This window comes from Macaca fascicularis, chromosome 7 (genome assembly GCF_037993035.2).
Source record: "Macaca fascicularis isolate 582-1 chromosome 7, T2T-MFA8v1.1".
NCBI classification, from domain to species: domain Eukaryota; kingdom Metazoa; phylum Chordata; class Mammalia; order Primates; family Cercopithecidae; genus Macaca; species Macaca fascicularis.
The window spans coordinates 174,669,690-174,696,659 of record NC_088381.1 but is presented as its reverse complement, the minus strand read 5'-3'; the positions used below and the strand labels follow the sequence as shown (position 1 = coordinate 174,696,659).

Sequence of the window (26,970 nt, the reverse complement as noted above, 5' to 3'; positions counted from 1 at the left end):
AAAACATGTCAAAATGTAAAGTCAATTTCCACTGTCATATTAGCCATGAATGTGGGATAGATGGGTGCTCCTAAGAGATCCATAACTTGCCCATTTTGATGGGTTTTCCAGAAGATGTGAGAAGCCACTTTGTTTGCAAAGCATCCCAGAGCCATGCCCTGCTCCACACACATGAGTGCTCATTTCCTGGTCTTTGGTTAACTGTAAAACGCTCATCAGTGCACCTGGGCTAATTTCACATCAGGTAGAGGAATGTGTTCTAAAGGAAAGCTAAAGTTGCAATAGCAAGTCCTGCTCAGTAACCTTCAGCTTCATTGATTTTGTGTGACCCATCAACTAATTACATTACATCAAGGTTCTCAATGGGAGTTTCTAAGAAGTATAAGGGATGTACAGAGTTCCCTAATTAAAATAATACAATTGTGAACACAACCTCAGTATTCAACCATGTTTCCACCCTTCACACCCTTCACCACAAAGGAATTTTCATCTCTTCTGGAAGTTGGGTTCGTTTTGAAATTAGTGATTGTTTTTCATTTTAATATCTCAAGATTATCATATGTGACTATTTTATCAGAAAGTGAGTATGGGAACTTGAACTAAACAACTGAAAACAAATTCACAACTAATTAAGCAAGATGACAGAATGTGATTGGCTCCGGGCTTTGATAATTCAGCAGTTTATGTACCTAGACGTTAAACTTACCCATCTTCCTGTTACCTTCATGATACAGTCAACTCCCATTATCAAAGAAATGGTGACTGCATTCCCAAGGGTTATGCACAGTTACAAATATGGACTGGGTAAGCTGAGGGGTTGATTGTTTAAATTCCCGTTTGAAGACGTGGAATCAGCTATTTCTTGAATGGCTCACAATGACTCCAGCTCCCTCACAGAGCTCAGACAGAAACCTCACTTGAGGGTAGGAGCTGGGCTGCAGGGAGCACTCAGTACTCATAAAGGTGAAAATGAGCTGTCAGATGGAACTTCACTGTCACCTCAACATGGAATATATTGTTTCATTTCATTAGCACTCTTTACATAACGATTCATTTGTTTTGGTCTGTTCGTTACTTATATTTTTCAAAGGAATCTAACTTGAATCTTTACTCTCTTGTATTTTGTCTCCAGGACAAGTTTGGGAAGTGTTACCTCCAGCATCATAACATGATCTAGTGACCTGACACATTTGTGGCAAAGAATACCTACCAATTCAGAAGCTCTTTGGTTTTCCTTCCATGAAATAGAATTATTTCTTCTGTTCTGTGTATGAGTGTATCCTAGCAATCCTGTACACACCCCCATAGATGTCTACAAGCCTATGAATTATTCTCTGTAAATAAAAATTTATATCAATTTCCCTCAATGTTCATAATTCTCATGAAGGTGAGGAACGTCTTTCTGGATCTGTTTAAACAAAATGTCCAGAGACCACCTGGTAGGTCAGGAGTTCACCTGGCTCTGGATGTTGGGTCTGTGTCTTTCCCTCTCTTGTTCCACAGGTCAGCTCACTTGTTCAGTCCTAACAAGAGAGCCCAGGTTTGTCCTTATGTTAAAACACACCCAACTTCTGATGACTCTCCTGTTTCCCATATCCATGGAGATAGAGTATTTATTATATAATTCACCAAATGACCAAGATGCAATACCGCAAACTCTAAGGTATTTTCATGCAATTCAATGAAGCAAAGTCTTTCAGACACAAGTGTACCTGACACGATAAATATGTGGGTGAGGACTCTGGGCTTGAGTGTCATTGTCCAGCCATTCTTCAGAAGTGTGACTTGCCAGGGAAGAACCAGAGTTCCTTGTGCTCTCAGAGGGGAGGGCTCACAGATGTCCTCTCTTGTTCCCAGGAAAGGCGATTGCACTAATCTTGATGATGAGACTATGCTCCTGTGCTGACCTATTATAGTTTTTGACTGAAATTGTCACTGTGATCCCCAATCTACATCTATTCACACAGAAGTGTATAAAGGTCAGGCCACATTCTCAGCATCATACATTGACACAGTTGGAGATACATCCCACTACCTTCTCCTGAGATTGCAGACAGAATCCCAAACTTCAAACGTTCACAAAATGTAAGGTCTCCGATTTTTTTCTTCTTTTTTATGACGCACTCTCTAGGACAGATATATTCCCTCTAACCATGATGGATATTCTGAATTACAATAAACATTGCATGGATGTAGGTTTATATAAATTCACTATGACGAATATATTTTTCTGCTGCCCTAATGTTTTGAATGGAGATTTGACAATTTAGATAACCTGGATGTTTGGTTGCTTTCATATAAATCTTCACGGGTAGAACAGCATTGAACCTATTCCAAAATGTGTCCTCGATCCATGATCACACTCATCTCCCAGACCAGCTCCTTGAGCACATATCCCTACCTGGAAGAAGAGGACTCTGGGCTTGGTGAGGGGGAGGCCCCAGGAAGAGAACTGAGTTCTCAGAGTGCACAGCCAGCATCCTCCTCTCAGGGTGAGCCCTGAGACTGGGACCTCCCTCATCCCTTTTCACCTCTCCATACAAAGGCACCACCCACATGCAAATCCTCACTTAGGCACCCACAGGAAACCACCACACATTTCCTTAAATTCAGGCTCCAGCTCACGTGGGAAATGTTCTCTGAGAGTCACGGACCTCCTGGGCAAGAACATGAAGCATCTGTGGTTCTTCCTCCTCCTGGTGGCAGCTCCCAGATGTGAGTGTCTTGGGGATGCAGATATGACGATATGGGAGGCTGTCTCTGATCCCAGGGCTCACTGTGGGTCTCTCTGTTCACAGGGGTCCTGTCCCAGGTGCAGCTGCAGGAGTCGGGCCCAGGACTGTTGAAGCCTTCAGAGACCCTGTCCCTCACCTGCGCTGTCTCTGGTGGCTCCATCAGCGGTGGTTATGGCTGGGGCTGGATCCGCCAGCCCCCAGGGAAGGGGCTGGAGTGGATTGGGAGTATCTATAGTAGTAGTGGGAACACCTACTACAACCCCTCCCTCAAGAGTCGAGTCACCATTTCAACAGACACGTCCAAGAACCAGTTCTCCCTGAAGCTGAGCTCTGTGACCGCCGCGGACACGGCCGTGTATTACTGTGCGAGAGACACAGTGAGGGGAGGTGGGTGTGAGCCCAGACACAAACCTCCCTGCAGGGAGGCGGAGGGGGCGGGCGCAGGTGCCGCTCAGGACCAGCAGGGGTCGCGCGGGGCCCACAGAGCAGGAGGCCGGGTCAGGAGCAGGTGCAGGGAGGGCGGGGCTTCCTCATCTGCTCAGTGCTCTCCCTCCTCAGCAGCACCTCAGCTGTCCCCAGGGCTCCTCTTTCTTTGATATCTGTGGTTCTGCTTCCTCACATTCTTCTGCCAGAAAAGAAAGGAGGAAGGCACATTTTCCGCTTACAATTGAGGTTTCACCGATTACTAGGAACTTTTCTACAAGTTCCTGCATGGCCCATTATTCCTTAGTGATTAAAAATATATATATTCTAATGCTTCTCACCATCTCTTGGTTTGTGTCATCAATCGAATTGTGCCCTCTTTGGAATTCATATACTGAAACCTTAAATTCAATGGATCTATATTGGAATTTTAATGATACAATTAAGGTTAAATGTGGTCAGAAGTGTGAGACCTAATGCAATAGACGTGCTGTCTTTATAAGAAGAGGAAGAAACACCAGAGACCTCTCACTTTTCACGTGCACACAGAGAAGAGGCCATGTGGAGACGCAGTGTATTAGAAGGTGCCCCAGTGCATGCCAGGAAGAAGCCGCACCAAGAACCAACCCTGCCAGCACCTTGATCTTCAAAATTCAGACTTCAAAATTGTAAGAAAATCAATATTTGTTGTTTAAGCCACCCACTCCGTGTTGTCTTCTTAGGAAGACCCAGACAGACTAATAACACATAACTCATAACACTGTTAGCACTGTACCCTGGATGGAGAATCAGCCCACTGAGGCTGGGCACATCTCTCAGATTTCTACATAAAGTAGGCAAAAAATAGTAGCTGTAGTATGAAAACTTGTCATGTTCCTGTTGACCAATTTCTGGGCAAAGTGTTTTAATGAAGCCCTTGGGGCTTTGTCACAAAAGTTGTCTTTTGTCTTTTCTGATGACCTAATTAATGGACAATGGGTACCAGCTGGATGGAAACTGACCACTGACCATCTTCTGTTGTCTCCTTAGTATGCCACAGAAAACCTAAGCAACATCACTCTATGTCTTCAACTTTCTAAATTTGCACTGAATCTATTGCTAAATGAGGAGTTACATGAGGTCTGAGTTTTGTTCCCTTCTTCCCAGTCTTCCTCAATTACCAATGGAAGAAGAGACTTTCAATGAAAATTGGCTGTGAATGCCCCCAATGCACATCACTTTTTTAGGTCCAGGAACTTTATTTGGGGGATAGTGGAATACACTTTTAAATAGAAAGCCCTAAAGCACATACAACAGCTGAAGGAATGGCCACTGTGCACCTGAAGGCTGATGATGCAGATGGTAGGGTACCTTCCTCCAAGATGGTCCTGGGTGTGTGATGGTTGGATGCATCATGCATATGGAATTAAGGACTGGACTGAAGTAGAAACAAGGGACATATCCCATAGGAAAACAAGAAAAGAACAGATGGGCATCCGTGAAGACAGGTAATTAAATTTGTTGAGTTTAAGATGAAATATTTTTCCGAAGTTTATAATGTTCTTAGCTAAATATGAATCTTTTCAACAAACTGAGGATTAAAAGAAGAATGGAGTTAGAAGATGATATTGAAAAAATGTCCTGAGAGAGCAGAAAGAAAATTCACACAAAACTGTCACATGGCAGAGGCCAGAATGGAGCTGATGCAGCAATGTCATTTTTCTGCAGACCTAATTGAGACCCTTTGGTGTTTAAGGCAGGCCCAGAGTTGAAGAACTCCTTTAGTTTTTGATTCTCTGGGAAAGGTCTTACCTATCCTTTATTTTACAAAAAGATTTACATGGCAAAGTTTCTTGGTTGGCAGAGTTTTGTTTGTTTTTCATTCTTTTTCCCCCAGCAATTTGAATACAGTCATGGGCCACCTAAGAATGATTCAGTCAGCTATAGACCACATATATGTTTGTGGCCACATAACATTGTAATAACGTATTTTCACTAAGGATGTTCCATATTTAGATGTGTTTAGATAGAGAGGTACTTACCACGGCGTTTCAGTTCCCTGCAGTGTTTGGTGCAGTAACACTCTGTACAGGTTAGTGGTCTGGAAACATTGTGCTATTCCACATAGTCTATGTGTAGTAGGATATTCCTTGTAGGTTTGTGTAAGTTCTCCCTGTGATGCTTGCACAATGATGACATTGACTAGAAATACATTTCTCAGAAATAATCTCTATCAATAAACCATACAATATCTAATATAATTCCGCTCCATTCTGAACTGAAAATCTTCTACTGAGAAATCTGCTAAATCTGCTCTTTTACTTTCTGTTTTCAAAAACCTTTCCTTTAATAATGTGGTTTCAAACTATCTTTGATTTTTCTCATTTGGCTTACCTTATTTAAAATATATAGAGCTTCATGGATGTGGACGAATATTGCTTCTCCAGATTTAGAAAGTTTCTATGCTATTACTTCTTTAAAAACCTTTCTGCCTTTCTTGCTCTGTCTCTCTTTCTCTGTCTCTCTCTTTGTCTCTCACCCTCTTCCTTCACTACCCCTTTTGTCTTATCTTTGCATAACTCCTCAATGCATAAAATTTCATTTTCGCTGTGCTTCCTGACTCATAAGTCTTTAACTCTTTTTTATTTCTTTCATTTAAGTTTTTCTTCTCTGTCTCTACTATTTCAAATGATCTTTCTTTGAGTTTACTGTTTCTTCTATTACTTGATCTAGTCTGGACTAAAATCCTCTGTTAAAAATTTTGTCTGACTTATTGTATTCTTCAGCATCAATATTTTTGTTTAGTCATCTTTTAAATGTTTTATCTCTATTAAAATTCTCACATTGTTCTTGCGTGATGCCACTAGCTCATTGAACATGTTTCTAACATTTATTTTAAATTTTCTTCCAGGTAATCCATATGCTTCCTTTTCGTTGATGTCAGTTTCTGGATCTTTATGTTGTTCTTCTGTTTGGACCATGTGCCCCTCCTCCTTCATTTTCCTTGACTATCTTTGTTGCTACCTGTTCATTATAACAAAAGCCGCCATACACTCTTCAAAGACGAGGCTTATAGAGATCATCCTCACCAATCAGTCCAGGCAGTTATTTAGATCTCTGAAAACTTCATAGTATTCAAACTTCTGTCTCTGTTCTTAATGGTCCCTGGGTTTTAGAGGATGATAGATTCTGCCAGAAATCACAGGTAGGGGAGGTAGAAACTATTTAATCAAGCAGCCCCTTGAAAATTTGGACCACTGGACAAAGTTTTGTTCTTCATGTATGATTCATCAAGATAATGTTAGTTCAAGCTTCTCTCAACCAGTCACTAAACATTGAAATTTTATCATTTCTTATTTGAATCTGGGGTTTATTCTTTGAGTATTTAGGTAAAATTACAAACTAGTTTAAATCTGCGTATTTGGCAAACTGATCTGTTGCTGAATTTCCCTTTTCTGTGTTCTCTCTGTGCATTTAAATCTAAATCTGTATTAGACATGCATCTAGAATGTGGAAAAGTGTCTTAAAGTTCTTTAATTTATTTAATTTAATGGGGTTTCCAGAAGATTTGAAAATCTCCGTTGTTTATAAAACACTTGACTATCGGTCAATACTTTTCTCTTTAATTTTTCTCTCTCCTCTTCCATTATGTATAATAAGCAAGGAGAAATGAAGACACACCATCGACAGTTTGCTTAGACATCCCACCACCTAAAATTCTAACTGTCACCTACTAATTCTTACTTCATCCAATGTAACATAACTAAGATATAAATTCTATAACCAGGTACACATAGTTCCAATTCTAATACCACGTTTGTGACAGAAACAAAGCAGGTGTGCTCTCTGCGAGGTGGTCATCTGAGGTCTGAGACGAGGGGTCACACAGGTATTTTTATGATATTTAAGGGATTGGGCAACAACAGTGATAACAATTCTGATCATCACTAACTCTTACCGGAAAGTTTACAGGTAAAGTTACTGCTGTTATTTGATTTTAACACCTAATTAGAATGAAGCTCAGAGGAAGAGGTCACATCCTAGGTCACACAGTGAGGAGGAATGGAGCTGTGCTCTGCTCTCCACACTACGCACAAGATCCCAGGCATGAGCCCAGGTTCCACTGACACGTGGCATCTGGAGGGCAGTTCTCGGGGGATGATCTTAGCGCACCTACTTCCTGGGGCAGGCCGCTTCCTTCTCTCAGTTGTGCACTTGCTCGTTCTACCAGCTCTGAAGTGCATTGCCTTGAATTATTCATATTCTCTCCCTTACTATGGCAAAAAGTGTAGATATTAAATTTTCAATTCATTCTCTCTGAAGCACACTGCTTTAGCAGAAAAGAATAAATCATATTCCTTCATCTCCCTCACAGTCCAAGATTCCTGAAGACAGAGCCGATGTGATGTACTCATAGGGGTATCTCTGCTCCACCTATGAGGAGGTGGCCTTGGTCTTCAAGTTTCAGCAATTCTGGGAAGTCTAGGACAACTCCATCCCCTCCTCACTGCTCTGCAGCTCACCTGAGAACAACTTTCTCATTGGAATATCATCTGTTTAAGGAATACAAGTCCCTGCTTTAGGATTTGGGGCCTGAGTGCACCTACTGGATCCAGCCCAGGACTGGAGATACTTTCCAGAACACAACTTCACCTGAGACATGACCAGTCACACTGTTTTACTTGCACAATTTCAGCTTCCTCAGAAGAAAATTAAAATTGCTGAGACTTTTTCATAAACGTTGTGCCATGTCCTTTTTCTGTTTCCTTGCCTGTTCATGTACGTCAGACCACGTACCACTTATATGTAATGAGATCAGAATTCTGCCTCCAGTAACACATCTGAGGTGACACTTGATTGTACTTTCGGTTTAGGCTCCAAAATGTAGATTATAAAATTCATCAACCTCATTTTTATGTCAAAAGAAATCTGCATAATCTGAATGTCAACATTTTTTGGAATCTATTAAATAACTGAAGTAGCAAGAAATCATTTTAAATGCCTGTGGTGTATTTAGGTGTCCTATTAATAATCATTTTAAAAACTAGCTAAAAGGTTTTTAGACTTTTACTTTTGGTTCAGGGGTACATGTGCAGGGTTTGTTATATAGGTAAATTGTGAGTTATGTGGGTTTGATATACAGATTGTTTTGCCACTAAGGTAATAAGTATAGTGCTTAATGGGTAGTTTTTCAGTTCTCACCCTTCTCCTATCCTCCACACTTGTGTAGGTCCCAATGTGTGTTGTTTTCTTCTTTATGTCAATATGATTAGCTCCCACATGTAAGTGAGAACAGGTGGTATATAGTTTTCTGTTACTCTGTTAATTTGCTTAGGATAATGACCTCCAGATCCAACTACGTTGCTGCAAAGAACATGTTCTTATTCTTGTTATGACTGTGTTGTATTTCACACTCAAACATACAGAAATCAATGTGTTTGGAAAAAGCCAAGTGTTGGTAAAGAAGCTGAGGCAGGGCTTGCATATCTGATGTAATATCCAGGGATCAGGGCATAAAACCCCTCGTGGCCTTTGGAATGTGTCTAGACTTGCTGGCTCCTTGCTTCCAGCCCTCCCAGGCTCCTAGATCAATTGTATTCCCATTATCTCAAGCAGCAGAACATGTTCCATATAAATATTAAACCATCACAGCTGTAGATCGTGTGCTTGCCCTTTCGACCCCTACATTCTCACCACCTGTTTCTTTGTTTGATCACCAATAAATAGTCTGGGCTTCCAGCGCTTGGGCCTTCACAGGCTCCACACTCGCCATGGTCCCCTGGTCACACTTTCTCTCTCAAACTGTCTTTTTCTCTTTTCTTTGACTCTGTTGGACTTCGTCGTCCCAATGCCCTGGTGTTGTGCTTGATCACCCCAACATTTCTGGCACCCAATGTGGGGTGACAAAGACCCCGGTGAAGGAATGGCAGAGCATGTAAAAGTGGAGGCTGCATCATCAAAGGACACCTGATCATGATTAAAACCATCTCGGAAGGAAAGCTGAGAGCTCAGCAGAACCAGGGTAACAATGGAACAAAGTGAAAGCAAACGTTCTGCTTATTTAAATTTCTTAAGGCATTTATTACGAAGAAGGGAAGTGAAAGTTAGTACTCAGAATACGTTATCACTGATTAGTAGAGGAAGGCAGTTTTTGCCCATGATTCCCAGAACAAGGGACTATGGAGTTGGATGAATGGGAGAGAATTGGCAGATATTTTTTAAAAAGCATATAAAGATGGAGCAAAATTCCAGTCTGTTTGGTCAATGTAGGCACTAATAAAGGCAGCTTATGAGCCATTTCAAACAGATGATGAGGCGCATTCAGATGAGAAAGAGGAGGACAAGTTTAAAAAAACTACAGATTCTGAATGTGAAGAATAGAAACCAGAGGAAAATAAAGGGAAACTAAAAAGTATGTTTTACTAGCCCATCAGCTCCAACTGCTGAATTAAGTGAATGGCCACCTCCTCTCTCTCCCCTTAATGGGCTAGAAAATGTATTAGCTACAAAAGTTACTGCTCCTGTAGTTACAACATTAAAACCTGGAGCAATTGGTGGTGCTGTACAAAATTCCATTCAAAAGGCTAGAGCTGACAGACACCTTGAAGCATGGCAATTCCAGTTTCTCTAATTGAACCACCTTTCCATTTAAACTGTTAAAGGTATTCACACAGTCCATTAGTCAATATGGGCCTACTCTCCTTTTGTGCAAAGTTTGTTAAAAAATGTGACTCTTGATAATAGGTTAATACCATATGATTGGCATACTTTGATAAAATCTGTTGTCACTCCATCTCAGTACTTGCAGTTTAAAACCTGGTGGTCTGATGAAGCTCAAACTCGGGCAAGGGAAAATACACAAGCACAGCCACCTGTGCCAGTTTCCTTTGAACAGACAATGGGAGTCGGCCCTAATTGGGGTCCATTAAAAATCAAGTGGTAATGTTGGATGTTGCCATTGTTCAGCTGCACTCTGTGTGCTTATGGACATGGGAAAGGATAAATGTTACAGGGGAATAATATCCTCAGTTCTGTCCAACACGGAGCTAAAGAACCATATATTGATTTTTATTGCTCGGCTCCAAGAGGCTGTAAATAAAGCCATAACTGATAAAACAGATGAAGATGTTGTAATGCAGCTTCTTGCATATGATAATGCTAATGCAGAGTGTCAAACTGCTATTAGAACCCTGAGAGGGAAGGCTCACTTAGCTGAATATATTAAGGCTTGCAATGGCATTGGAGGTAACTTACATAAGGCTACTCTTTTAGCTCAGGCTATGGCTGGATTAAGAGTTGGAAAAACTATGTCCCATTTCTCAGGCTCTTGCTTTAATTGTGGGCAATTTGGACACAAAAAAAGGAATGTAGAAAAGGAAGTCAAAAGGCAAGAACTACTACCACCAAACAACAGAAAAGCCCCAGTGTGTGCCCCTGTTGTGAAAAAGGCCATCACTGGGCAAGTCAGTGTCATTCTAAATTTAACAAAGATGGACAACCTCTTTTGGGAAACGGCATAGAGAAACTAGAAAGCATCTGTAAATTGAACATCAGCAATAAAAAAAAAAAAAAAAAAAACAAGTGACCGATACATAAACCATTACTGGTGAACTCCAGACATGATGCTAAGTGAGAAAAGTCAGTCTCAAAGATCAAAGGGACACAGCTGTAAGCACCACGGTCATCCTCAGGTGTCAGTGGTTTGGGCTGGGCTTTCTCTGTCCCTTTCTTGACCAGGCCCGGATGTTGAGCTCCGCCACTTGCCAATGGAAAAATCCCACTATTTTCAATCATGCACTGAGGTTTGAAGTGCTTCACACAGACTGGAACAAACACGGGCTCCTTTGAACAGTGTCTGGCATTTGTTCCAACCACAAGAGAACGTCCCCCCGCTCTCTCCCTCCTCGTTTCTCTCCTACAAGCCAGCAGCCCTGCACTTTAGTCTGCATCTCCCATACATCCACCCAACTTGTTCCAAGGGCCTTCCACTACACCCTCCACTGTTTTTGAGAGCACTGGCAGACTTTGAACTTTTCCACAGTCTGTTATTGAAGTTAGGATGATTAGGACCAAATTAAGGATGATATTTTATGACTGAATTCCAGCACTCCCTCTCCCCTGGGAGAGAGTGCATAACCACGATTCTGCAGGTGGAGACAAAGTTGAGGTTTTTTCTTCCTCAGCATAGGAAATGAGCTCTAAGTGGAGGGTTGGGCAGAAGCTTCCCACCTTCCCAACACTTTGGTTATGCTGGAGCGGAACCTCTGCCTAAGGACAGAGCTAGAAATCAGGGACCCAATGTTTCCAGTGGCACTGGACCCAGGGCAGAGCCTCCATCCATGAATGGGGCTCCATAGAAGAAGTGAGTCTCTGGCTCTCAGTAGCTCTTGTCCAGAACTGAGCCTCAGCATCACGTGCTGTGGGCAGGGTCAGAGGGCCAATGTCCTGGCCCCTGGGGAAGAGTTTCCTCTGGTGGGAGCTGGTAGAAGGTGTCCTGCCTTCTTGGCTGCATCTTCTGTAGTGGAGGTTACATCATGCTGAGCTTGGATGTGGAAGGAAGTAGGAACATCTTAGATAAAATATAATGACTGACATTACTGAGTTTTCTAGATTTTCCTGAATAAATGTTTCTTCACTTGCTGTATGCTGTCAGAGCCTTTCCAAACCCTGTAATTTTCCAAAATAATTTTCACTGGTCTCCTGAGGGCAGGGATTCATTGAGCCCCTCATGCTGTCAAAGAGAAATAAAACTTTTTTCACTTTTTAGAGAACATCCATGGGCTATAAAATAATGGATTGGCTTTTCCTCCAACACTTTACAGACACCATCACTTTTCCTCTTGCTTGTAAGGTTTTAGCCAGAAGAATGCTGTCATCATCTTTTCTGTTCTTTTGGAAGGAATTTCTATTTGTCTTTGATTTTCAGCATGTACTTCTATTTGTCTCTGATTTTCAGCAGTTTTAATAAGATTTACCTAAATGTGTGTGTGTGTGTGTGTGTGTGTGTGTGTCGAGGGGTGTTATCATGCTGTTCTGTGTTCTCTGAGATACATGGATTCTTTGTTTACTCTGTCTCCATTTTTGTGAAAACAATTAGAAAGAAAATCTGTATAATCCCAGAAAGGAGCCTCCCTGATGTGAGTGGAGAACCGCGTGGGGGCACTCAGAACCCACTGAGCACAAGAGCCAGCCTCAGGGCAGGTGCAGATGGGGGTTAAGGTCTGGTTTCCTGTCAGCACTGTGGCTTCCTCTCCATAAAACAGATTTCTCTGGGGCACCTTTCTAGATTCTTTATCCTGCTCTTCCTATGAAGTCTCTGAAGAAGAAGTATTTGTCATAACAAGAGAAAACCTTTCTCACATGCACCAAAGGCAGAGTCACCTACAGTCATTTACTCCTGTTTCTCCACATCAATAAGCTATCAGTGCTTCTGAAGTTAATCAGTTATATCTATAAAGATGCTGTGTTTAACTCAGCATTGCAGCCCAGCTCAACAGAACTCCAAGGGCCAGTGAGCCAGCAGCAGGCAGGATAACGTGCACGCTGGGCACTGGGGCAGAGGGAGTTCGCATCCAGTGCAAGAGAAGAAAGGCCGCGTGGTGGTCACTGTCAGGGCTCCAAGCCCACAGTTCCAATTGTAGGTGATCCCTGGCAAAGGAAGAGAGACCCCACCAATGATTAGTGTGGATGTCAAGTCTGATGGTTCCACACTCACACCCCAGGTGAATATAAAAAGTTTTATTAACTCTATTTGTGGGGTGTCTGCTGAGAGCAGCACAGGCTTCTCAAGAAATTACAAACTGGAATTTCCTCATTAGAGCAGGAAAGGAGGCTGGCTCAGGGCTTTCTAATGATTTGGTGGTGGGGTCAGGGGGTGTGTTTCTACTCAGGAGAAGGAGCTTGTATGATTTAAACCTCACACGGGCATCAGATAAGGGAGCTTCCGTGATTTCTTAACTAGATTTACCACATGCAGAGGACAAGGAGGAGGAAGAATAAACCTTAATTCATTAGCATTGAGGCACCAAAAATAGGACCTGACACTTTATTCTCCCTAGCAGCTTAAGAAAATGAGTGAAAAAGAGAAATAAGAGTCTACTATGTGTGAAAAGCAAACAGGTCTAAAGAAAATAAAAATTTTATTACTGTAAGCACATAATAAAAAGAAAGAGAAGAAGGAATGAGACAGGCAGAGGTGCTGAATCAATGCCCTGTGTGGGCCTTTTCATTATCCACAGTCATCAGTTTATTCTGAAGGTCTCAGGTCAGCTTCCTGCTTCAAAATATCACAGGCCCTTACAGTACATGTGAAAACGCTCGGTTTGTCGTTCTTCACTAAAGTAGCCTTATAATTAGATAAACTTCTGAATTTAATCTCCAGTTATGTTAAATACAAAACAAAACACAATCTACAATTTAGGAAAGTGAGAGTTTATTTTTTATCAAGGGTTACAGCCATCCCGTATGCTGGAAAGCATAGCTTTTGGTAAAGATGAGAGAAAGGCACTCCCACGAAGAAGGGGTTGGGCAGAAGCTTTATGCTGAAGGGTTTGGTTAAACAGACACAATCGACAGGTTATAGGAGGGGCTATGGATGTTCATGGAGGTGGTCCTGACATATGTATACTGGACACACATGCATGTAACTTATGACCCCTATTTACTTACCAGTGAAGACTTAGCATTTAAATTCATTACAGTCAGGCCCTATGTGCCAAAAGCAGAAGCAGAGACACAAAGGCACTCAGTGTGCAGCCTCTGTAAACGGCCAGAGCCAGGCCATGGTCAGTGGTCTCTGATCAGGAGAAAGGTCCTGATATGAGTCTAGTGTTCAATCAAAGCTGGGGTTATGACTTGTGGAACAGGGGTCAGTTCATCAGGGGATGGGCTGCAATTGTCCTTACAGTGCTTGTCTCAGTACCCATGCCTACTGAGCCACTAGAGATAAAGAATCACCTATTGGCAGTTAGAACGTAGTTTATCTTTCAAGTGTAGGAGTGAGTGGCAAAACCCTTGCCTGACATGGCTTTAGGTCTTATTTATAATTTGACATCTTATTGCCACAGGGAGTCTGTTCTGTCAGTCTTATGATCTCTATTTTAACATTAGTGTTGGTCATTGTTGTGTCTAAACCGCAAAGGGGAGTGGGTATAAGAGGCGTGTCTGATCTTGTCATGGCTGGGAACTCAGTTTTAGGCTCTTCTGAAGTCCCTTAGACAAACAGATGGACTATTTAGTCAGTTGGGGCACTTAGGATTTTATTTTTAGTTTACAGTTCATCAATATGAACCCAAGTATTGACATTGTGCAAATTCACTGCTGGGTTGTGGTTGAAATCACCTGGTAAGATTCCTTCCAAAGTAGTTCAAGAGCAGTGTTCCACACTGATGTTTCTTCCAATAGATACAATTCCCTGTTTTAATGTCATTAGAGGCTATTGAAAAGATGTAGGAAAATGGTAGCTTTAATCTGTTGATGAATGGAGTGTGTAAAATACAGTCATCACTTTCAATACTTTGTCATGTGTGCATGTAATAGGAAGAGGGGAGCACTGCAGGTAAATTTCTAAGTGTATGTGTCTTCCAGCTACCAAACCATAGGCTAATAACTGATATCTCCCTGAGGGACTTGACTATAATGCTCTGATGCTAGGTAGAGAACGCTTGGCCAAGGAAGTTCAAGATTTTCTTAAGGTTTTGACAATGTTAGTTCAAGGATGACAATTTTCTTCAACGTCTTCAGAAGATTGTGGATGGGACAGATGCTGAGTTACATGAGTAATGCTGATGACTTCTGAGTTTAGATAGTATTATAAACAAGACTGTTTGGTGTGATGATCCACTACAATACGTATTCTTTTAGTTGTTTTGGCATTTCAGTTTCCTTTAGGATTTTGCTTTCTAGGTTACATTTGTCAGGTTCCTAAAATGTAGTCATGCATCTGAAATTTATTCTTTTGTTAAGAATTTTTACATGTTCCAGAAGATGTGAGAAGCTTCTTTGTGTGAAGAGCATCCCAAAATCAGGCACTCCTCTAAAACATGTACTTAATCCTTGCTTTGGCTTATTGATGAGCTCTGTTGACCACAATAACTTCTGTCATATGGGCTGACTTTACATCAGGTGGAAGAACACATTCTGAATGCACTACTATTTGAGTGCATAACCTCCAGTTCTGTTACTGACGTATGATTCATCAGAGATGATATTAGATCAAGGATTTCCATGGGAATCTAATCTAAAAGATGTAAACAAACTTTCCTAGTTTAGATAACATTGCTGTGAGCTCACTGCTCGTATTCAGCCAAGTCTCCTGCCTATCACACTCAATCCACACTAACTTTAACCTAAAAGTTAGCACTTGTTCTAATGTTCAGATATGTTATTTTTTATTTTAATGTCTCTAGATTATAACGTGTGGCTCTTTTAGCCAAGAGTGAAGGAAAGCAATGATAACTGACTATAAATGAGAAAAGCACAACCTAATGATATGAAAGTCAGGACATGAGTGTCTTCAGACTTGTCTATTTCAAGAGTTCATGTACCCAGGGGATTTGTTTTCTCAATTTTACACAGAGCAACACCCAAAATGTCCATTTCCCCTCCCATTGACTCTTATCATCTGTTGCTATGTCAGTTTGCTTAGAATTTTGGTCTCCAGCTCCACCCAATTTGCTGCAAAAACAGGATTTCATTCTTTTTTACAGCTGCATAGTATTGCACTGTGTATAAGTACCATGTTTTTATCCAGTCTATAACCGATGGGCATATAGGTTGATCCCATGTCTGTGGTACTGTGAACTGTGTAGTGAAACACACATGAGTGGATGTGTCTTTTTGTTACAATAATTTGTTTTTTCTTGGGCATATACCCAGTAATAAGATTGCTGAGGGGAATGGTAGCTCTGCTTTAATTTATTCATGAAATCTCCACACTGATTGCCACAGTGCTTGGAGCAAGTTACATTTTCACCAAAAGTATGTAAGTGTTCCCTTTTCTCTATAGCTTTGCCTGCATCTGTTAATTTCTGATCTTTTACTGATAGTAATTCTGACAGGTGTCAGACAGTATCTCCTTTGGTTTTGATTTGCACTTATCTCACAATTGATGATGCTGTGCATTTTTATATGTTATTTATTCACTTGTATGTCAGTGTTTGAGAAGCTTCTGTGCATGTCCTTTCCCTATTTTTAATAGGGTTATCTAGTTTATACTGATGATTTAAGTTCCCTATAGATTACCATGTTACACACACTAAGATAACCAGTATTCAAAAATGAATAGAAAAACATAATCACTTGTAGGCAAAGACACATTGAATTTGGAATGGTCATGGTTGCCAGTTGGTATTGAAATGGGACAGCAACTTTGGAAAATGGTCTTCATGGAAAACCTCATACAAAAATGTACCTAGTGTCACCACTCACAGTAGTTAAATGGAGAATACAGCTCAAGTGCCCATCGACTGCCACAGGGATGAAGACGTTGCGCTGTGTCTGTGCGTCTGTAACCCACAGGGATGAAGATGCTACGGTGTGTCTGCATGTCTGTAACCCACAGGGATGAAGATGCTGTGGTGTGTCTGTGTGGCTGTAACCCACAGGGATGAAGACGCTGCGGTGAGTCTGTGTGTCTGTAACCCACAGGGATGAGGACGCTGCAGTGTGTCCGTGTGTCTGTAACCCACAGGGATGAAGACGCTGCAGTGTGTCTGTGTGTCTGTAACCCACACGGGTGAAGATGCTGTGGTGTGTCTGTGTGTCTGTGACCCACAGAGATGAAGACGCTGCGGTGTGTCTGTGTGTCTGTAACCCACAGGGATGAAGATGCTGTGGTGTGTCTGTGTGTCTGTAACCCACAGGGATGAAGATGCTGTGGTGTGTCTGTGTGTCTGTAACCCACAGGGATGAAGATGCTACGGTGTGTCTGTGTGTCTCTAACCCACAAGGATGAAGACGCTGCGGTGTGTCTGTGTGTCTGTAACCCACACGGGTGAAGACGCTGTGGTGTGTCTGTGTGTCTGTGACCCACAAGGATGAAGACGCTGTGGTGTGTCTGTGTGTCTGTAACCCACAAGGATGAAGACACTGCGGTGTGTCTGTGTGTCTGTAACCCACACGGGTGAAGATGCTGTGGTGTGTCTGTGTGGCTGTAACCCAGCTTTAAAGAGGAGTGAAGCACTGACATAGGCTGCAACTTGGATGAACTTTGAAAACATTGACTGAGTGAACTGAGGTAGACACAGAAGTCCGCATCCCAAATTGTCTCATGGATATGAAGTATGGAGAGCAGGTAATCCCCAAGAGACGGATCTCAGGAGGTGAGTGGAGGGGAAACAGAGAGTGACTGCTTAATGGAAGTGAGGTTTCCTTTTTGGTGAACAAAATGTTCCAAAACCAAATAGTGGTGATACTTGCACAGCATTGCGAATATGTAAAGTATCACTGGCTATACACATACCGAGGGCTAAAATGGTAAATTTTATGTTATGTGTATCTTAACACAGTAAAAATGAGTGCCACATTTTGTTTAGTGAATCAACAACAATAACATCTCGGTTTAAACGCTGGATTCCACAACAGAACCAGGACTTCCTCCTGGAGCTGGATCCATCAGCCCCCAGGGAAGGGACTGGAGTGGGTCAGGTGCACAGGTTATGAAGGGAGCACAAATTCCAACCCACTCCTCGAGAGTCCAGTCACCACCTCCAGATCTATATCCAAAAACAGGTCTTCGTATGACTGAGCTACGGGAGCAACAAGCACACATCCATGTTTGTTTGTTTGTTTTTCAGAGAGAGTCTTGCTGTGTCACCCAGGCTGGAGTGCAGTGGGACAATCTTGGTTCAATACAACCTCCACATCATGGGTTCAAACGATTATCCAGCCTCAGCCTCCGAGAAGCTGGGACCACAGGCACCCATCACCACACTAGGCTAATTTTTGTATTTTTGGTAGAGATGGGTTTTCACTATGCTGGCCAGGCTGGTCTTGAACTCCTGACCTTGTGATCCACCTGCCTTGGCCTCCAAAAGTGCTGGGATTTCAGGTGTGAGCCACTGTGCCCAGCCACAAACAAGTATTTTTTAAACAAAAGACACAGTGAGGAGACATCAGTGTGAGCACACATGCAAACCTTCCTGTGGGGGTTTACAAGACAGCAGAGGACAGAAGCCAGCACCCAGGAACCAGCAGGGAAACCCAGGGGGCACATAGCACTGCATGAGGTCTCAGGACCACTGTGGGGCTCAGTGGTCAGGCAGGCTCAAGGGTCAGCCTCAGAGCAGGTGTAGCAGGTGGGGAAAGGCCTGAAGACAGGTTTTAGTGTCACCTTCTCATTCCACCACTAGACACTACATCTATTCTAATGTGTATGAGTGTTTATGTGTTTAGAGAATAACATTTATATTATGAATCTATAGCCATATGTGGGTGCATCAAGTTACCCTCTTCAACCTATGTGGACTCTGTTCATTAGGAATCCGTCCATGCATTTGAGGACCTCACGAATTAATACTTACGTAGAATCACTTTATTTTCAGTCTCCTTTCCTCCCTCTTTCTTTCTTTCTCTCTCACACACTGACATACGCATGGGGTGCCGTAAGGTTAATTACTTGAGGTATTACAGACTATTGATTCATTTGCAACTTGACCACTTTAGCTGCTGTTCATGTTGCTGTAAGATCTAGAACATGTTTCTCAGCTGTGTACTCCTCTAAGCTGAGGAGCAGCTTTATTTCAAATACACAGAAACTGAAAACAATCCAAATACCAATCAGCACCTTTATCAGTAAACAAATTGTGGAAAAGTCGTTTATTGGAATAGTACCCACTACTACAGTCAGTTAACGTTGGATCCGATCTATCAATTCACAAGTACATGCAATGAGTATAATGAGCCAAAGCACATACATATGATTCCGTTTTATAAACTGTACAAAGTGAATACTCATTGGAAGTTACATAACAAAGATCACTAACTGACTTCTCCATGGTAAGAGAAGTTGAAGGTATAGGAAGGAGAAATTGCGGGAGACAAAGACAAATTTGAGAGGCGAATTCATTTGTTTTCTCTGTGGATGGTGATTAGGTCAATGTCTGTCAAATGGTGAACATACTATGTGAAGATTATGTCAGTATTCCTTCATTAAAACTATTAAAAATAAAAGTCTAATGTGGTAGAAGATGAGGAGAGAAATAAAAATAATACAAGAAAAGTCATGAACTCCTGAATACTCACATGAATTAACCCTCAGTTTTTCTATATTACTTAGAAGGACACCAAGATACAGCCAAATAATATCACAGTATCATTATAAGAAGATTGTTTTGTAAACCTCACTTGGAATTTCTAGCTCTTTCCTAGAGTTAATTTAGGGAACAGTTGGATTCAATTGTAAGAAACATAGGCCAGACACCGAGACTGGCTCTTACCAGATGTGAGCTCTTAGACATGTCACATGGCCCCTCTATACTTGGGGGTTTACATTCACATCTGTAAATGAAGGAAGCATTGACTCGCAAAGAACATATTTCATGTGCATGTAAAAGTATGAAGGCTAATGAGAATTAATTACTTATGAAGTATAATCACCCACATCCACTCTTGGACACAGCGCACTGTGATGCATCCCTTACAGATCTCATTATATAGTAGGAGACATGCAAATAGGGTCCTCCCTCTGCTTATATGAAAACTAACCTAGCCCTGACCCTGCAGCCCTGGGAGAGGAGCCCCAGCCCTGAGATTCCCAGGTGTTTCCATTCGGTGATCAACACTGAACACAGAGGACTTACCATGGAGTTTGGACTGAGCTGGGTTTTCCTTGTTGCTATTTTAAAAGGTGATTCATGGAGAAATAGAGATGTTGAGTGTGAATGAACATGAGTGAGAGAAACAGGGGATCTGTGTGGCAGTTTCTGACCAGGGTGTATCTCTGTTTGCAGGTGTCCAGTGTGAAGTGCAGCTGGTGGAGTCTGGGGGAGGCGTGGTACAGCCTGGGGGGTCCCTGAGACTCTCGTGTGCAGCCTCTGGATTCACCTTTGATGATTACGCCATGGGCTGGGTCCGCCAAGCTCCAGGGAAGGGTCTGGAGTGAGTCTCTGGTATTAGCTGGAGTGGTGGTAGCACATACTATGCAGACTCCGTCAAGGGCCGATTCACCATCTCCACAGACAACGCCAAGAACTCCCTGTATCTGCAAATGGACAGGCTGAGAGCTGAGGACACCGCCTTGCATTACTGTGCGAGAGACACGGTGAGGGGAAGTCAGTGAGAGCCCAGACAAAAACGTCCCTGCAGGAAGACAGGAGGGGCCTGGGCTGCAGACGGCACTCAAGACCCACTGAGCACAGGGTTCGTTCTGGGGCAAGTTGCTCAGGAAACTTAAGGGCTGGTTTCCTTTCAGAGTCTTAGCAATTTCTCCATCTAACAGTTTCCCCAGGAACCCTGTCTAGATCTGTGATCTGGATCTACTGAGACTGCCTGTGTCACCTTCCTCACCTGTGACTTTGGGGGAGCTGATCGTGGACACTCCAGTGTGTAGGATTTCTTGGTGACAGCAATTGTGTCTTCTGTCTAGGCATGTCTAGGGCAGCAGGCCTGAATTGGTCAAACCCTGCGCATTCCTAAAAAAGTAAATAACTAAAAATTTTAAAAGAAAACTTTTCTTCATTTATGGCTCTCTCTTACCTCCTGGGATGAGGTGTCCAAGTCCATAAAATATTCCACCTGATAACAGTGTCTGTGGCTGTCTGCAGCCTTGGAACATGCGGTACGAGTTTAATCACAGGGATTTAGAGTGAGTGCCTGCTGTTGTTATGCTGGGGAGGGCTGTTGTCTGAGTACTGTGGTCAGTTACCCAGGTGTTCCATAGTCTATGATTCATTCCCAAAACACAGCCCTGGACAAGAAAGCTCGGGGCACTCCCCTGGGTATCAACACTTGACACATGTCATCTTACAGCACAGCTGGACAATTACACATGTGCAGGAGGCTCCCCTGTGGGAGGACCCCTGAGAGCTTGTGCCTGGATTCTCCAGGGCTTCACTCCTTGTGCCTTTTTTTCATGTATTATCAATTGTATCATTTTGCTGTAATAAACTGTTCCTGTGAATATGACAGTTCTCAGGAGTCCTGTGTTTTTACTGAGTTTTGAGCCTGAGGGTGGCAGATGCAACCTCTCAATGCAGTTGTATCAGAAGAAGGATTTCCTAGAGAGACCCTGAATCAATGACACGTGGCTGAAGCATTGTTTGGAAACATAAATATTCAGGTGTGAAGTGACAGAATCTGATACCTGGGTGGAAACAGAATTACCTGATCTGAGACAGCAGCTGAACCGAAGTAGATGTCTGGAGGTAAATGCAATTTAGAAATGATAACTCATACTCCCATAGAGCTGGCTCAATCGATACATAAGGAAACATAAAATGATAAGAATCAGCCTAAATATGCAATTATTATTTGTGAGAATTAAGTGAACATCTGGGAGAGTGACTGCAGGGAAGTGGCAATGCGCCGACCTCAGATTTTGGCCAATCTCATTTCTGGCTGATGAGCTCACGTGCACTACCTAAGGGGGCAATTATGCTGCGATGACAGAACGAAGCTTCACAAACTCTATCCACCCAGAAGGTGGCTCAGGTGGTGATGTGGGGAGGGTGAACCCTAAAACAACTGAAATGAGGGAGGATAGTGACAAGGGGCTCTGCTTTTGAGCTTTATCTTTAGCTTAATATTTTTTGTTAATCTGGACTTGGACAATGTCTAATGTAAAAGTGGACTTTGCTTTGAGTGCCTTAGAATGGAGGAGAATGCAGGGGTCAATGTTGCGCCCAGAGATTACTATAGAACAACAGTAGATGGTTGAACATGACCCAAACACAAAGCCTCTTGTTGCTGATGGGACAGCTGCCTTCCTGTACTGCACAACAGCTTCTCCAAAGTGTGTTTACCCTGAGAATTGAGATTGCCTTTCTCTTTTAAGTGAAAAAAAAATAGAACACTCCAAATAAAGAAGTTGTAATGCTGTATATGTAAGACATTCTAATATGGGTTAATGATAACTTGGAATATGCATCCACTTATCTTTGTATTTGTATAAATTCATGGGAGAAAGTGCAATTTTGTTAGATGGATTTATTGTTCAGTGATGAAGTCAGGGCTTTAAGGGGAGTCATCACCTGGATGGTGTATGTTGTACTCATTAAGTATTTTCTCATCCCACACACTGCTCCCACCCTCCAGACCACCAAGTCTCCAATATTTATTATTCCACACTCTGTATTCGTGTGTACATATTATTTAGTTCTTACTTACGTAAGTGAGAACATGTGGTATTCAACTTTACTCTTCTAAGTTATTTAACTTAAGATGGTGGTCTAAAGTTTCATCCATGCTACTGTAAAATACATAATTTCATTTTTTGTTATTGAGTAGTAATTAAATGTGTATTCATATATATTCACAAATATATATAGTGTATTTGCGAGGGTGTATATGTGTGTCTATATATATGTACATAGACATGTACAGCATGTTTTCTTTATCTAATCATTCAGTAATAGACACTGAGTTTGGCACCAAATATGTGCTACCGTGAATAATGCAACAATCAACATAAATGCAGGCATTTGTCTAATATAAAATTTACTTTCCTTTGAGACGATACCAAGTAGTGGGGTTGCAGAATCAAATATTAGTTCGATTAATAGTTCTTTGAGAAATTTCCATACTGTTTTCCATATAGCTTGTACTAATTTACATTTTCTCCAACAGTGTATATGCACTACTGTTTCTCTGTATCCTCACCAACATCTGTTTTCTGTTCAGTTTAGTTTTTATTTTTAACTTTTTAATAATAGCTAGTCTGACTGGTCTAATATGGTTTCTCATTGTGACTTTAAATTGCATTTCTGTGATGATTAATGCCATTGATTATTTTTTCGTATGCTAGTGGATGATTTTTGTCTCCTGTTTTGAAAAATAAATGTCGGTTATTTGCTCACTTTAAAATGAGGTTATTTGTGTTTTCTTGTGTTGTTTTTGTTTCTTGCACATTCCAAATATTAGCTGTCAGACGTAGTGTTTACAAATATTTTTTGTCATTCTGTAGGTTTTCTGTTAACTTTGTTGATTTTTTTATTTTGCTGATACATGCGTTGCTTCTTATTTGTATGAAGCCTAAATTGTCTATTTTGGTTTAGTTCTGTTTACTTTTAAGGTCATAGTCATGAATTCTTTGCCTAGGACAATGTCCAGAAAAACATTTCCTAGGATTTCATCTACAACCTTCAGACTCTCAGGTCTCCCAGTTAAGTCTTTTATAGGTTTTGGCTTAACTTTTGCACATAGTGAGAGATATGGGTCCAGTTTTATTCTTCTGCAAATAGCCTTTCAGTTTTTCCTGCACAATTTATTGAACAAGGTGACGTTTTCCCAGGATATGCTTTTTGTCTAGTTGGTCACAGTCAGTTGGCTGCAGGCTTGTGACTTTATTTCTGGAATGTCCATCCTGTTCCACGCATCTATGGTTCTCTGCTTGTTACGTGTGTATAAAAATAGTACTGTCTTTTGTATGTTTTTTCCATCATTTTAAAACTTTGCTGAATTAATACATCAATTCTAGGAGTATTTCTAAAGAATATTAGTTTTTTAAGTATAACATCATATTATCAGCAAACACAAAATAATTTGACTTTCTCTTTTCCAATTTGGGTGTCTTTATTTCTTTCTCCTGCCTGACTACTCTGGTCAGGATTTCAAGTTCTATATTGATTAAGAGTGGTGAAAGTGGGCATCCTTGATGTGTTCTGAGTCTTACGAGGAATACTTTCAACATATTCCTATTCAGTATAATGTTGGATGTGAGTTTGTCATATATAATTTCTATTCATTTGAGGTATTTTTTCCTTCTATTCTAATTTTGTTGAGGGTTTTTATCATAAAGAAATCCTAAATGTTATCAATTGCTTCTTTGTTTTGGACCTATTGACATGATTACATGTTTCTTTGTTTTGCATTTTGTTTATGTGGTGGATCACAGTTATTGATACATGAATGTTGAGCCACCCTTGCATCCCTGAAACAAAACTTAGTAGATTGTGGCATTTTATCTTTTTGATATGTGATTGGATTCCATTTTCTTGTGTCTTGTTGAGGATTTTTACATCTATAGTCATCAGTGATATTGATCTGTAGTATTCCTTTTTGAGTCCTGGCATGGATGTGGTATCAGGCTGTTAGTGGCTTTGTGGAATGAGTTAGGGAGAAACACCCTCTACTCAATTTTTTGAAAAAGTTTCGGTAGAATTGCTAGCAGATCTTTTTGTATATTGGGCAGAATTCACCGTTTAAAATCATCTGTTTTAGGGCTTCTTTGTTGAGACTTTTTAAAATTACTGCTTGAATATCACTAATTTTTGTTAGTCTCTTCAGGATTTTTATTTCTTCCTGTTTCAATCTTAGGAGATTGCATGTTTTCAGACATTTATCTGTTCACCCTAAATTTTCTAGATTGTTAGCCTGGAGATGTTCATAGTAGTCTATGTTGATCATTTATATTTCTATGGCATCAGATGTAATCTTTTCTTGTTTGTTTCTCCTTCTGCTTATTTAAATTGTCTGTCTACTTGCCTAATCTAGCTAGTGGTCTGTAAGTTTTGTTTATCATCTCAAAAGCCCAATGTTTTATTTTGTTGGTTCTTTGTATTTCTTGGTTCTTAACTTTATCTAGTTCTGCTCTGGTCTTTGTTATTTGTTTTCTTCTACTGTGTGTTTGGTTTGTTGTGGTTTTTCTAATTCTTTGATATGTAATGTTAGGTTGTTAATTTGTAATCTTTCGATCTTTTTGATGAGGTCATTTAACACTATAATCTTCCCCCTTAGCACAGGTTTTTGCTGCAAAGGTTTTGGTATGCTGCTTCTCTATTTTTATAGATTTCAAAGCATGTTACAATATCCTTTTTAATTTTATCATTGACCCAAATTTCATTCAGTAGCAGGACGTTTAATTTTCGTGTGTGTGTGTGTGTGTAGTTTTGAGTATTCTTCTAGGGTTTGATTTCTAGCTTTATATTACTGTGGTCTGACAAGATAATTCATTTTTTAAAAAGTTGAGACTTTTATTTCTGGCATAGTATATAATCCATCTTAGAAAATATTCCTTGCTAATGGGAAAAATGTATATTCTGCAGTCATCAGAATTGAATGTTCTGTTAATATCTTTCGGGTTTATTTGGTCTAGAGTCCAATTTCAGTCTAGTGTTTCCTTGTTGATTTTCTTTCTCAATGATTTCTCTAGGATTGTCAGATGGGCATTGAAGTCCATCACAATTGTATTGTTATCTATGTTCTTCCTTAGGTCTAATAGTATTTGTTTCATGAACATGCGTTTTCTGGTGTAGAGCGCTTATATATTTAGAACTCGTATTTTTAATCAATCATTTTATAATTATGTAATGACTTTCTTTGTCTTTAATTACTGGTGTTTACTGAAAGTTTGTTTTTATGATATAAGCATAGCTACTCTTGCTTGCTTTTGGTTTCCATTTGCATGAAATATCTTTTTTCACCCTCTTGATCTTGAATCTCTGATTTTTTACCAATTAAGGGAGTTTCATGTCAGCAGCATAAATTTCAAAACTCTTTTTTATTCTTTCTACCAATGTATATATTTTAGGTGAAGAATTTAACTTATTTATATCCAAACTTAATAGTGATATGTGAGGTTTGGATCCTGTTGTCATGTTAATCATTAACTAGTGGCTTTGTAGTCTTTATTGTGTAATAGTTTTGTGAGTGAATTTTATAATTTTGTGTTGTTTATGATGGTGAGTATTGACCTATGGCTTCCATATTTAGGACTCCCTTGAGCATTTCTTGTAGTTCTGGTCTAGTGTAAATAAATATCCTTAGCATTTTCTTACCTTAGAAATACTTTATTTCTCCTTCATTTATGAAGCTTGGTTTAGCAGGATACAAAATGAATTATTGACATAGAATTTTTTTCCTTTATTTTTTCTTTAAGTAGTCTGAAACTGAGAGTTCAATCTTTTCTATCTTATAAGTTTATGTTGAGAAGTGCATTGTTAGTTTAAGAGAATTTCAGATAAATTATTAGACACTTTTTTGTGAATTTTAGAATGTTTTTCTTCCTATTTACTTTAGATAGACTGAGGACTGTAGATCTTGGTTATGTCTGTTTTCCAGTGTCTTGTCATGGAGTTTTCTGAACTTCTTTTATCTGCATGTGAAAATCTCTAGCAAGACTAGGGATATTTTCCTCAATTATTTCATCAATTTGGTCTTCTAAAAATTTTTACTAATTTTCTCCCTCAGGAATATCCACGAACCACTGTTTCAATTGTTTTACATAATCCTATACTTCCTAATGATTTTGTTCACTTTTATCTGACTGAGTTAATTTGAAATATCTGCTGTTAGGTTTGATGTTCTTCCTTTAGTTTAGTATAGTCCATTGTTCAAGTTTTAAACTGTATTTTCTAATTATAATTCAATGAAGTTTTTATTCCCTGAAGATTATTTTTTAAAAATCAAAGTCTTAAGTTAAACTTGAATTTTTCTGATTTTTGGTTTTTGTTTTTTGTTTTTTGACACAGAGTCTTGCAGTGTCACCTGGACAGGAGTGCAATGGTGTGATCTTGGCTCACTGCAACCTCCGCCTCCCGGGTCCATGCAATTCTGCCTCAGCCTCCTGAGTAGCAGGGATTACAGGCACACACCACCATACCAAGCCAATGGTTTGTATTTTTAGTAGAGATGGCTCTTCACTATGTCGGCCAGACTGGTCTAGAACTTCTGACCTCAT

General features: G+C 40.6%; 1 long non-coding RNA gene and 1 gene segment (V, D, J or C); both read left to right on the top strand.

The window, feature by feature from the left end:
• Positions 1–26,970, top strand: part of LOC107126526 (uncharacterized) — a 444,698-nt gene that overhangs the window by 367,161 nt on the left and 50,567 nt on the right. The gene's annotated exons all lie outside the window — the stretch shown is intronic.
• Positions 2,633–3,494, top strand: LOC123574709 (immunoglobulin heavy variable 4-38-2-like). The segment is given in 2 exon segments: positions 2,633–2,715; positions 2,799–3,494. Coding segments are annotated over 2 exon segments (579 nt in total).